Raw genomic sequence first — 13,298 nt, forward strand, 5'->3', positions numbered from 1 at the left:
TAAAAAAATGTGATTTGTACAAACCTCTTGCATGATGACAATGAGGACAGTCAGTCCTAAAGACTGGATTTGAAATCCAAATCAAAACTGAATGCATGTTAGCACACAAACCCGGTTTGTTTTTCAAATAGTTTCTAATATAAATAAGAACAGCTGTCTGAGTGTTGGTGCATCTGATAATATCTACAGTATTTGAGGCGTTTCATGCATTCATGCATGCTGTTTTTCCTGCAGTAGCACCATTATGACACCTCCTGGTTGCAATGTATAAATTACAGTGGATTAAACTAAAACATTTTAGGTCCAATTCAGAAAAAAAGATGCAAAAGGAGTGATTTTTTTCTCTCATTTAATTAAACGATTTAAATATATACACACATAAAACTTGAACATAAAAAAAAATATTTTTTTTTTCATATGCAAATAGCAGCTGCTACATTGCACATTTCAAACATGGATTTTGGACACCACATCTTCAGCTTATGAATATCTTATGTTACCTAGCAGATTACTCAGTCTCATAGATAAGTGCCGTTTTAAACTCTCAAATGTGAAATAAAACAACACTGGCTTGTTCTAGGACAACATTAGCAACATGTTCAGAGGATGAAGCTGGTGAACGGACTAGAAACGCTGAATTAGCAAGCAAAACAAGAAGAAACCGTTATGATACAACAGCAGAACGTCAGTCGCTCAAACACAGTTGACCAAACTCGCCTGTTCCTGTCTCTGTTTGTCCACGGCGCGCTCCATCGCTTTCAGAAAACCCTCGACTGTCAATGTGGAGGACTGGAGACAGAAGAGTTGACGTGATCACAACAAACAAAGACTAAACTGCATATTTAATTTCTGCTGTAAAAAAATAAACAGATGAAAGAAATCTGTGGTCTGTGATGCACATTGCATATTAATGCACCAACTTAAGTCAGGACAACTAGTCAATTTTTGAGATTTTGTACTATTTTGCTTCCATAGCATGTCTTCTTTCAGACTAGAGGAAAGAAAACATCCAAAATACACATTTAAGTATCTGTATAAGTGTCTTTAGATTTAAATTCCAATACATATCTTTAAATGCCATGGGATTTTTTCTCTAGAGTTTTTTTTTTAATGTATATATACACATATCATTCACCTGGTTTATGCGACATTTTAATCCTAAAAACATGTTGTTGTTGTTTTTTTTGGCTGTTGACAGTATTTTCTGATTAATGGAGTGATGAATATGAGACGTTCAAAACATCTTTAATTTTAATATCTCAACAAAATGAGAAGAATTTTGAACTTGACTTTATCCTATGTTCAGATTTCTGTACTTGAAATGTATGCAAATTTGTGCATATTGCATTAGATAATGCCTAGATTAATATTATTACCTGTACTGGGGCTAACACGTTACAAGTAATGCGAGTTGCGTAATCAGATTACTTTTTCCAAGAAACTAGTCAAGTAACACATTATTTTTTAATTTACAAGAAAATATCTAAGTTACTTTTTAAAATACATAACGGACTTTGTTTTCCCAATTTCTTCCCATGTTGAGAGAAATTGAACTTTTTTTAATATTAAAAACAAACAAGCAAGCCCAGCCCAGATGGGAAAAAGAAAAAGAAAAAAGCAAAAGTAAAGTAACGCATTACTTTCCATAAAAAGTAACTAAGTAACGCAATTAGGCATTTTTTAGATAGTAATGCAATATTGTAATTGTCAGTGTTGGGGGTAACGCATTACAAGTAACGCGAGTTACGTAATCAGATTACTTTTTTCAAGTAACTAGTAAAGTAACGCATTACTTTTTAATTTACAAGAGAATATCGGAGTTACTTTTTCAAATAAGTAATGCAAGTTACTTTTTTTTAACCAATTTATTGACTGACAGCTCTCCTGTCCCCTTGTTGAGAGAATCAGAAGATGTTACTGTAGTTCTAAAATAAATATGAATATGCATTAATTCATCTCACTCACATAAAAAAAAAAAAACAACAACACCGATTCAGTATTCCCCTGTCAAGATTTAAAAAGTAACGCAAAAGTAACGCAACACATTACTTTTCATAAAAAGTAACTAAGTAACGTAATTCGTTACTTTTTTTATGGAGTAACACAATATTGTAACGCATTACTTTTAAAAGTAACTTTCCCCAACACTGGTAATTGTAAGTAACTTTCCCCAACACTGATTATTACAGAATTTTAATGGTCAAATAGTAACATTCCTTAAATGTGACTGTATTTGTACTGGTTGAAAAATATTATTTTTTTAAAATACATTTGTGTGCTGAATTATGTTGTGAATTCACTTACTGTATCCAAAAATAATGGTGAACTATTGCATATTTATATATAATTTATCTCTAAAAAAAACCTGGTGATTTTTTTTTGTGGCTGTCGACAGTATTTTCTGGAAGGATAAAAAGATGATATCCAAAATAAACACTAATATGTATAATAATGTGCTCTGGAAATGTTCATTAGATAATGGTTTGTTTGCATATTTAAACATAACACTTGAGAACACTTATGATACAAAACAATAGTCTTAATGTACTGTGATTAATCAACTTGCCTTGCTTGTCAACCGTAAACCTGATGATAGAATTAGTCTAATGAACAATATTACTTATTGAAGAATTGTTTATTCTGATTATTATTAATAATTAATGCTGTTGCCATCCTTGCATCACAGCAATAACCCACTCAAGGTCATGCACTGCAGTGCTTTACCATGCTTTAATACTAAAAACATCACATATAACATTGTACACAGACGAGTACCTTTCCATAGAGCGCATGAGCCAGAAATGGGATTTTCCTCAAGGCTCGTCCACTGAGTCCCACACTCCTCCTGTGCAGAAAGAGACACTCGTGAAGATCCATTCTCGGAGACTTTCAGTACTAGTTGCATTAAAAGCAAACACTCACTGGGCGAGGTTCCTCAGGGTTAAGCTCAGACGGGTCACGTCGCTCTCCATGAAGTTCATGGTGCCCAGTTCCTCCAAACTCAGCAGCTGCTGTCTGGGGTAGATGATGTGACGCTGCAGGGAAGGTTCAGATCGATACTGTTGTGTTCAGCAGAAGAACATAGACGTTCAATAGTTAAAGGAACTGAAAACACGCTCACCTTCATGAGTTCCTCTAGACAGGACAGATAGATGTGGAATATGGCGCTGGCGCTCGGGGGGCCGATGTACTGCTTTATATCAGCTCTGTCCACAAAGGCCAGATCTATCTTTTCTGTGACGTTGGATGTGGTGAGGATGACAACATTTGGGTGCCTGAATCAGCGAAACACAAGGTTTGTATTAACTGCACAAGAACCCATCCATTATATGATGTATTTCAACATGCATTTTGCATTAAAAGGAGGGCAAGATGGCATCAGACGGTAGAATAGGTTATTATATTATGATGAAAGACTACAAAAATAAACCTTTATTTATTGAAATATACTTTACAATGAATCATGCACAATAAGAGCAAGAAGGTGCATTAAGTAACTAGTCATTCTGATTTCAAGCATGCCTCTGTAGATGAAAGTGAGCAGAGCAGAACAGATGAAGAGGAACTGACCGTTTGATCTGGTCGAGCTGGGTCAGAACTGAATTGACCACCCTAATAGCGTCAGACGGCTCTGTTCCTGCTTGAGCGGCGCTCCGCGAGGCAGTGAGACTCTCCACCTGACGAACACACATTATTAACCCTCAGAAACTCAGGGGAGCAGAACTGCAATGTTTGTATACAGCGAACTTTCACTAAATACGGGTAAAACATATTAAATGCCACAGCTTGCTCAAGTCACAAAATGCACGATTTTTAACACTTTTGTAACAAATTTATATTTACAAAGAAATTGTTCGACATTTAATAATATTTTATTTTATTATTTTAATTGTTTTATTTTATTCCAATATTTTATTATTACTTTTATTTATATTTTGTTATTATATTATATATTTTATTATTATTATTATATTATTAGTATTATATATATATATATATATGTCTAGTGATGGAAAAAAATTAAATGCACTAAAATTTTGAACATACAGAAATTTGAGACCATTTTTCGAATTGTACAAACAATGCAACGTTGGGTAATTTTTTTTTTTTCTGACACAATGGAGCCATTCAATGAATGGCACAAAAATTATGCACATTTTTAGGCTGTTTTCCAAGCTCATTCATATAACAACAAAATCATTTTTTTGTATTAAATTACATTAAGTGGTATTGAAATTACTATATTCTATTTAAAATATGCTTTAATAATATCATTACAGTATTTCAATAGTCAAATAGCAAAATTTCTTAACTTTTCATGACTGTATTTCTAGTGGTTGAAATAAATTATTTTCCAAATACACTTTTGTGCTCAATTGTGTTGTAAATTTAAAACTTTCACTTACTGGGTCTATAAAATTGTGGTGAAATATTGCATATTTACTGTAATATTTCAATATTTTACTTCTAAAAACATTGAGATTTTTTTTTTCTGGTGATTTATAGAGTGATAGAAAGAGATATCTAAAATACTCTTACATGTCTAATATGTTCCGGAAATGTATGCACAAATTAGTGCATATTTAATAAGATAATGCATCATTTGTGTAAATTTTGTTTAAACAAAAAAAATTCCGAAAACTTGTACTAAATACCCAGAGCTGCGTTCTTCCAAATTATTTTGCTTGTACATTTTGCCTAAACAAAATGATTTTTATAACTAATGGTTTGTTAAAGGATGAAAAAAAAATGAATATCAAAATATCAAAGCTGTTTTGGAAAAATTGTGCTGGAATTGAAACCAAGCAACCAATAAAAGTGATTTCACTCAGACTCAATTCTAATCAAACGATCATTCATTAAAGGATGTGAATTACAATGTTTCACCATGAGCTGCTTTGTTGTGCCAATATCACTGTAAAACAAGGGTTCTTGTGGTTTATCGCTTTTATTAACCAGTCTAAAGTGGTCTGATTATCTTAGCTGGTTTTGGGAGACCAGTCTAAACAGCTGTTATGTGCCCAAAACCCCTCTAAAACCATCAATCTAGACCAGATTTAAGAGCCAACAAACCACCTTAGACTGGTTTAAGTGGTTTTGTTAAGCAAGGGTGAGTCAAATGCAACAAAATAAAAGACATGAGTGAACATTAATGATGTAAAAAACAGAGAACCTCATCAATCAGGACAAACACCAGGGCATCTTTGTCATCGATGAGCTCCTGGATCTTCTGAAACATCTTTGTGACCAGTTTCCCGCTCTGTAAAAGCAGTCAGATGTTAATGAGGTTTCAGGCACGGATCTGAGGAAGCGTTTCAGAGCAGACGGATCCAGCTGTACCTCTGAGAACCACTTGGAGAAGAGGCTGTGGCTGTTGATCTCCACGAACTGGCTGTGTGCATATCTGTTCAGAGTGGAAACACACAAATAATGATGGCACGGGACGCCCAGCAGCTGCCTTTTTGGTTTTATGAAGGTGTCTCACCTGCCAGACAGTCTGATGGAAAGTTTCTGGGCAAGTCCTTTACACAGAGACGTCTTCCCTGTGCCAGGCGGCCCTGAGGGGTTAGGAAAGACACGCAACTGTATAAACATGGCAGAAGACAGAAACTGCTGAGCTTTCAAGCAAGCTTTTATTGTCTTACCGTGAAGTAACACGACACGATTCCAGGCAATCAAATTGCTGTCGACATTTCTGTCAGAGAAGAAAATTGTTGTCGAAACATAATCCAAGAGCTGGAGAGACAAAGTGAAGACAAAGGTCATGTTATGGCTTATATATGCTAGTGTAAAAAAAAAAACATTTCAACAGATAGACAGGAATATGGACCAATGGGTGGTGATGGTCTAATAAATTGTTAAGCACTGTGTGTGTGTGTACTGTATATACACTACTGTTCATAAGTTTGGGATCAGTAAGACTTGTAATGTTTTAGTCTCTTAAATGTTAAAGTCTCTTCTGCTCACCAAGATGCATTTATTTGATGAAAAATACAGTAAAAACAGGAAAAATTGTGAAATATTATTGTAATTTTAAAAACTGTTTCTTATGTGAATATCTGTTAAACTGGAATTTATTTCTGTGATGCAAAGCTGAATTTCCAGCATCAATACTCCAGTCTAAAGTGTCACATGATCTTCAGAAATCATTCTAATATGCTGATTTATTATTAGAATTATCAACAGTTGTGCTGCCAATTTTTTTTTTTGGAAACTGTGATACTTTTTTCAGGATTCTTTGATTAATAAAAAGTTCAAAAGAACAGCATTTATTCCAAATATAAATATTTTCTAACAATATAAATCTTTGCTATCACTTCTTATTAATTTAACACATCCTTGCTGAATAAAAGTTTGAATTTCTTTCAAAAAAAGAAAGAATAAAAATTTACTGACCCCAAACTTTTGAACGGTAGTGTATATTGTTATATATATATATATATAAAATTACCTCTGCTGTGATACAGGATTTTGGTTATACCGTCTATTTCTGCCAAGACAGTAAGCATAATTCTGCTACATAATTTAAGTAATTCCAAGATAACTGTGAATATGCTTGTCTTACTTGTGTTTTGATGCCTTCCTCATAAATCAAGCTTTCCCAAATGCCATGAAACTCAGCTGGAAGACATGAAGAAGAAAATGATGATGATGATGTTGTAGTCTTATACTATGTAGCTCTCTGGAACAATGTACTGTGTATAAGTGTGTTTGTTTTTTCATGCCTTTTTTGTGGTGAAAACCATACTTTAGATTAACATTTAATTAAGACCCATTTGTACCATAAAAATTTAATTTGGATTAACTTCGATTAAAAACATTTTCAATGCTGTCAAAACAATAAAAAGATTCTCAGGAAAGTAGAAATATTACAATCACATAAAATATATTTTTATTATTATTTTCCAATTTTGGTTAAAGTTTTAGTAATTTAGTTAAGTAGTTTTGTTTCTTTACACATGTCTATATAGTTCAATTAATTGTTATTTCAGTTTTAGTTCATCAAACTAATATGAGAAACATTGCCTTTCAGGTAGATTAAATGTTTTTTATAAAATAAAAAAGTTTTAGGTTTAGTTAACTATAACCCTGACACAGAAGAGCATTGACTCAAAGAACTATTTTTAAGGGAACAGTTAATGCAAAAAATAAAATTCTGTTGTTATTATTTTATGCCTCCATGTCACTCCAAACCTTATTATCATTTTATTTATTTTTTTCCAGTGAAACAGACAATAACATATTAGATAAAATGTTTAAGCTGCTATTTTCCATTCAATTCTATTCTATTTGAAATGGATGCAGATTTAAACTGACAAGCTCAAAAAAGGACAAAAAAAACATAACAGTTAAAAAAACCATAAGTGTTAAAAATCTATTTGCATTATATTACAGACATAATAACAGCATACAGGTTTGGAACAAGTAAATAATCACAGAATTCTAATTTCTGGGTGAATGATTCCATTAAAGGAATCATTGAATGTGATTTGCATTAAAAGGGGCGTGTCATGCATAATCACCTGCTGGGAGGAGCCAATGATTGGCAGCCGAAAGCTCCTCCTCCTCTTCCAGAGCAAGCATGCTCGGACTGTCATCATTCAGAGAGAAAATATGGATACAAAGGTTGTGAACCTTCAGATCCACAAGCTGTAGGATATAAAAGAAATATCACACCCATAAACCTCAGACTAAAAAAATAACGTGTAAAAACTCCTCAAAACAGATGCATTAGACATTCCAAAATTCAGTATATGAAATGTGAGCCTGGAGCACAAAAGCAGTCTTAAGTCGCTGGGGTATATTTGTAGCAACAACCAAAAATACATTGTATGGGTCAAAATTATTGATTTTTCTTTTATGCCAAAAATCATTAGGATATTAAGTAAAGATCATGTTCCATGAAGATATTTTGTAATTTCCTACCGTAAATATATCAAAACTTAATTTTTGATTAGTAATATGCATTGCTAAGAACTTAATTTGAACAACTTTAAAGATGATTTTCTCAATATTTTGATTTTTTTGCACCCTCAGATTCCAGATTTTCAAATAGTTGTATCTCAGCCAAATATTGTTCTATCATAACAAACCTGAGATGGTGTATAAATCTCAATTTTAAAAAACTGACCCTTATGACTGGTTTTGTGGTCCAGGGTCACAAATATAAAGCAGAATGTTCACAGATGACAACGAAAATCTGTAATTACTTTTGGACCAGTTAAATCCGCTACACTGACCGACTCCACATTTTTGGCTAGAAATTCATCATCAAACTCTGTCCATGTGTAGGAGCCTAAAACGGTGCTGTGTCGATCCAGCAGTGACAACACATGCGTCCTCACCTCAGACCTCTTAGCTGTGCTGCAAACACAAATTCACACCGTTTAAAACATGCAGGTAAGTACAGACATTAGAAACTCATTTTACTTCAGAAAAGTGAAAAGGATATTCAATGAGGGAAAAAAAGTAGGGTGAGAAACAACTGGATGAGGGAGGAGTGTCTGCAAAAATAACAGGGGTTTGTGACGTCAACATAAAAGAAAAGTTGTTTCGAGACTGTTATTGCATTTCGATATACACTGGGGGTCAGTGTTTTTAATAATTATGTTTTTGGGTTTTTTTGCTCACCAAGGCTGCATTTATTTGATAAAAAATACAGTAAAAAGTGTGAAATATTATTACAATTTAAAACAACAATTTTCTATGTGAATATCTGTTAAACTGTAATTTATTTCTGTGATCAAAGCTGTATTTTCAGCATCATTACTCCAGTCTTCAGTGTCACATGATCTTCAGAAATCATTCTAATATGCCCAAGAAACATTTCTGATTATTATCAATGTTGAAAACAGTTGTGCTGCACAATATTTTTGTGGAAACCGTGATATGTTTTATTTTTCAGGATTCACAGATGAATGGAAAGTTCAAAAGAACTGCATTTATTTGAAATAGAAATCTTTTGTAACATTATAAATGTCTCTACTGTCGACTTTTAATCAATTTAATGCATCCTTGCTGGACAACATTTTCATTTCTTTTGGAATGACTGTGAAACTAAATGTGAATGTGAAACTAAATCAGTGTCTATTTCATCCTATAGAATAATGCAGAGTTCATTAAATCATGACTTACCTCTGAGATTTGACATGAACTTCTATGTGCACATCAGGGCGGATGCTGCCGACATCAGTCATGTGATGGTCAGAAATGTCCATTACTCAAACTGCTGTTAACTGAAAAACACACAGCACACAGTCTGACGACGAATAACAATCTACACAACACCAAATTCAACTGTGGTGTAACCAGGTGACATAAACAACATCACATCTGTGACCCTGGAGCACAAAAGCAGTCTTAAGTCGCTGGGGTATATTTGTAGCAATAGCCAACAATACATTGTATGGGTCAAATTATACATTTTGCTGTTATGCCAAAAATCATTAGGATATTAAATAAAGATCATGTTCCATGAAGATATTTTGTAAATTTCCTACCGTAAATATATCAAAACTTAGTTTTTTATTAGTAATATGCATTGCTAAGAACTTCATTTGGACAACTTTAAAGATGATTTTCTCAATATTTAGATTTTTTTGCACCCTCAGATTCCAGATTTTCAAATAGTTGTATCTCAGCCAAATATTGTCCTATCCTCACAAACCATACATCAATGGAAAGCTTATTTATTCAGCTTTCTCCCCAAAAAAAGACTCTTAGGCCTGGTTTGTTGTGGTCCAGGGTCACATTTATAAATAAACCCTTTGGCAACCTCGCAGAAACTAGCAAACAGCTAATTAATAAGCAACCAATTAGCAAGCGATATTTAACCCCACAGTAACAATAACAGTGTGCCACTGTATTCTTTATGCGATCACGCAAACATGGGGTCTAATTAGGGAGCTCACTACATTTTGAAACGCAGCCTTGATTGTCGTAAACATCACGCAGGATCTCGCGAATCAAATAACGAACGGAAAATTAGTTTTCTGATTTCTTGGGTCTGCTGATGTTTATTTTGTTAACTGTCATGTTTATTAACAGATAAAGTAAATGAAGAAAGCACGGAAGAAATAAACACACTCACCTCAGACAAACTCGAACTTACCGCGCTCACGCTGACGTCAGCCTGCCCCGGAAACGACGCCGCCTGAAACCGGAAGTTAACTGCTAATGTTGTTGTCGCTGTTGTGTCGAAGAACGGCAGCGAGACAGAAATACGCGAAATCTACAAGATTAGACCTGATTTTTCCACATAAATAAGGGCAAAAATGGGGAAGAAGCACAAGAAACACAGACCCGAGTGGAGAAAGGTTGAAGGAGGTAACGTTAAAATGTTAGATATGCATTTGAAAATCGCTTTAATTCATTCTAAGTGTTCTGCAAGTCTGTGTATCATTCCAAATAGTCTATAAATACATGATATATCTGTTTTCATTCATACAAAAACACACAAGTAATACATTTTAATTCATGATTATTTCTTTTGGGCGTTGTCTGAATCGTGGGGATTTCAATTTGTTTGATTCTAAGGACCTCCATCCTAAAATATGTTTGCGTGTTTAAAGACACAGTTTATATTGTGAGCTTGTAATATTATAGATGTGTAGAATATTATTGGGAAAATATTTCGTTTCCATTCCATTACTACGTTTAGTTTTCTCTACTCTCTGTACTGTACTGTACTGTTAAATGTATCATTTATTTACTTTAATACATTTTCTATTATTAATTTATTTGTTATTTTGCTAAAATGTTTTTTTTTTAATCTTATTTCTATTATTTATTTTAATTAAAAAAATATTTATTTATTATTTTAACAAAATTATTTATTTAATAATGGTTCATTTGATAATAATGGTCTAATTATTATTTTAATAAAATGTTTTATTTAGTTAGTTTATAATATTTTTAAAATTAAATAAACAATTTATTTATTATATATTGTATTATTTATTTTATTGTTTATTTACTTAGTTTAATATTATTATTATTATTATTTACATTTGTTACCCTATCCCCGGACCCTATTTTGAAAACCCCTGGTCTAAAAGATTATCGTAAAGGAAATACAAACCTCTAGAGGGTTTTTATTGCTGTATTTAGTTTAACAGGACTATCAGGGGGTATTTTGTTGTATTTACACTATAGTATTGTGATGCTCCTTGTAGTCTATTACTAGAAGTAAATGAGAAGTTCCTCCTGAAGAGCAGAAAAAAGTCATTAAGTCTGTTCATGTACCAAATAAATCTTCAATTTCAAACGGACTCTTGATGGCTTTGTGTGTGGTTTTTCAGACTACGAGGACAAACCCCTGGATAAACCCCTGAAGCTGGTGCTCAAGGTGGGCGGCAGTGAAGTGACCGAGCTCTCCGGATCCGGACACGACTCCAGTTACTATGACGACCGCTCTGACCACGAGTGGGAGAGGCACAAAGAGAAGAAAAAGAAGAAGAAGAAGAAATCGGAGAAAGAGAAATACGTAGATGATGAGGGTAGGAGGAGGAGGAAGGTGAGTGAAAGAGCGACTCTTAAACACTCATATTTAGACATCAAATCGTGTAGTCCATATTGTGCACAGTATGAGAATATTCAAGATGCATATTCATCATATCGGATGAGCTAATACCTCTACGGAAATGTGCAAGGCTGCATGGAATACTGTATAACACAATGCAATGCTTTTGACCTTTCCAGTGTGATGAGTGAACCGGAAGTGATATTTCAGGCTATTTCTTCCCTTATAATTTGAGCGGACTGCCAAAAGTTAAGACATTTTTACACAAAAATCGGATTCAGAATGCAGTAACTAAAGTAACTAAGTTCAAGAGAATAATTGGATGTTACTTGATGAATTAAACATGTAACATAATGCAACGTAAACCTGAAAGAAAAAAAATACAAACTATATAGACATTTAAAAACAAAAATAACAAAAGCACACAACAAAATTGCTAAAACGTTAACAAACATTATACTGAAAATGGAAAATCTAAAAACAAATACTATTAATAAAACTATAATAATATTTAGTGTTATAAAATTGAAATATAAATAAAACTTTTTTTTTTATTTCAGCGAGTTGCCAAAACAACATTTATCTTTGTAAATGTAGTTTAACTTAATGCACTAAAATTGAAATAAACATTCATAAAAAAAAATATATAGACACATTTTATTTAAAAAAAAACTAAAAATGACAAAACACAACAAAATTACTAAACAAATTAAAATGGAAATGCAAAAATAATTCAAAATATATATATATATAAAAAATTATAATAGTATCTCAGTGATACTAAAATAACACTAGATTGCAAAGGCCAAAGCCACTCACATTTTTTTTTTTATCTAGTTACTTACCTTTCATCTTACAAATGCTGTGTGTATTTGATCCAGGAGGAGAAAAAGAAAAAGCGTGAGAGAGAGCAGTCAGAAAACGCTGCCAGTGCACCAGTGGAGCCGTTCACCCTGCCGAAGCCCGTGGAGGTAAAGCCATCAGAGCCTGCGTTATGATGATGATCCAGAGGATAATTGTGACCCTGGACCACAAAACCAGTCATAAGGGTCAATTTTTCGAAATTGAGATTTATGCATCATCTGAAAGCTGAATAAATAAGCTTTCCATTGATGTATGGTTTGTTAGGATAAGACAATATTTGGCCGAGATACAACTATTTGAGAATCTGGAATCTGAGGGTGCAAAAAAATCTAAATATTGAGAAAATCATCTTTAAAGTTGTCCAAATGAAGTTTTTAGCAATGCATATTACTAATCAAAAATTAAGTTTTGATGTATTTACAGTAGGAAATTTACAAAATATCTTTATGGAACATGATCTTTACTTAATATCCTAATGATTTTTGACATAAAAGAAAAATCAATAATTATAAGACTGGTTTTGTGGTCCAGGGTCACAATTAGTTAGTTGAGTGCTGTTGCTAAAGGAACGTTGTGCCACAGGTGCTTCCAGAGGAGAAGAAGCGGAAGCGGGACAAATTCGAATCGGAATCAGAAGCAGATGAATTTCTTCCTGGAGTGAAAGTAGAAGTGGAGCAGCAGGCGGATCGGCCCGTACGAGCCTGTCGAACTCAACAAGGTACAACTATATTCCAAATTTTATGAAAATGATAAGGGCCTGCCTATTAGTTAACATTAGTAAATGCATTAACTAATAAGCAGTACATTTGTTACAGTAATTATTCATTTGTTAACATTAGTTAAAGGAGCCATATTATGTCCCTTTTTACAATATGTAATATAAGTCTCTGGTGTCCCCAGAATGTGTCTGTGA

General features: G+C 33.3%; 2 protein-coding genes across 4 annotated transcripts in view; one reads left to right on the forward strand and one right to left on the reverse strand.

Moving 5' to 3' along the window:
- Positions 1–396: 396 nt before the first annotated feature.
- trip13 (thyroid hormone receptor interactor 13) lies at positions 397–10,182 on the reverse strand. Of its 3 annotated transcripts, XM_016472648.1 has the most exons (15): positions 10,091–10,164; positions 9,136–9,236; positions 8,211–8,364; positions 7,524–7,650; positions 6,566–6,621; positions 5,646–5,736; positions 5,486–5,558; positions 5,341–5,404; positions 5,174–5,260; positions 3,571–3,677; positions 3,122–3,275; positions 2,923–3,035; positions 2,776–2,845; positions 718–789; positions 397–633 (listed from the first exon to the last, which is right to left on the reverse strand). In XM_016472648.1, the coding sequence occupies exons 2-15, from the start codon at positions 9,216–9,218 to the stop codon at positions 625–627; spliced, it is 1,260 nt and encodes a 419-aa protein (XP_016328134.1). In that variant the 5' UTR covers positions 9,219–9,236; positions 10,091–10,164; the 3' UTR covers positions 397–624. The 3 variants fall into 3 exon arrangements, with proteins under 3 accessions (XP_016328134.1, XP_016328133.1, XP_016328132.1); XM_016472647.1 differs by having other exon boundaries at positions 397–789; positions 10,112–10,182; XM_016472646.1 differs by having other exon boundaries at positions 397–789.
- Positions 10,183–10,247: 65 nt separating this feature from the next.
- Positions 10,248–13,298, forward strand: part of LOC107677644 (bromodomain-containing protein 9-like) — a 14,021-nt gene continuing 10,970 nt past the window's right edge. Inside the window, exons 1-4 of the mRNA XM_016472630.1 lie at positions 10,248–10,326; positions 11,301–11,515; positions 12,403–12,492; positions 12,968–13,103. Coding sequence (XP_016328116.1) covers positions 10,275–10,326; positions 11,301–11,515; positions 12,403–12,492; positions 12,968–13,103 — 493 coding nt within the window. The 5' untranslated portion in view covers positions 10,248–10,274. The remainder of the gene's footprint in view (positions 10,327–11,300; positions 11,516–12,402; positions 12,493–12,967; positions 13,104–13,298) is intronic.

The sequence above is a fragment of the Sinocyclocheilus anshuiensis genome, unplaced genomic scaffold (genome assembly GCF_001515605.1).
Source record: "Sinocyclocheilus anshuiensis isolate Anshui unplaced genomic scaffold, SAMN03320099.WGS_v1.1 scaffold796, whole genome shotgun sequence".
In the NCBI taxonomy this organism is placed as follows: Eukaryota; Metazoa; Chordata; class Actinopteri; order Cypriniformes; family Cyprinidae; genus Sinocyclocheilus; species Sinocyclocheilus anshuiensis.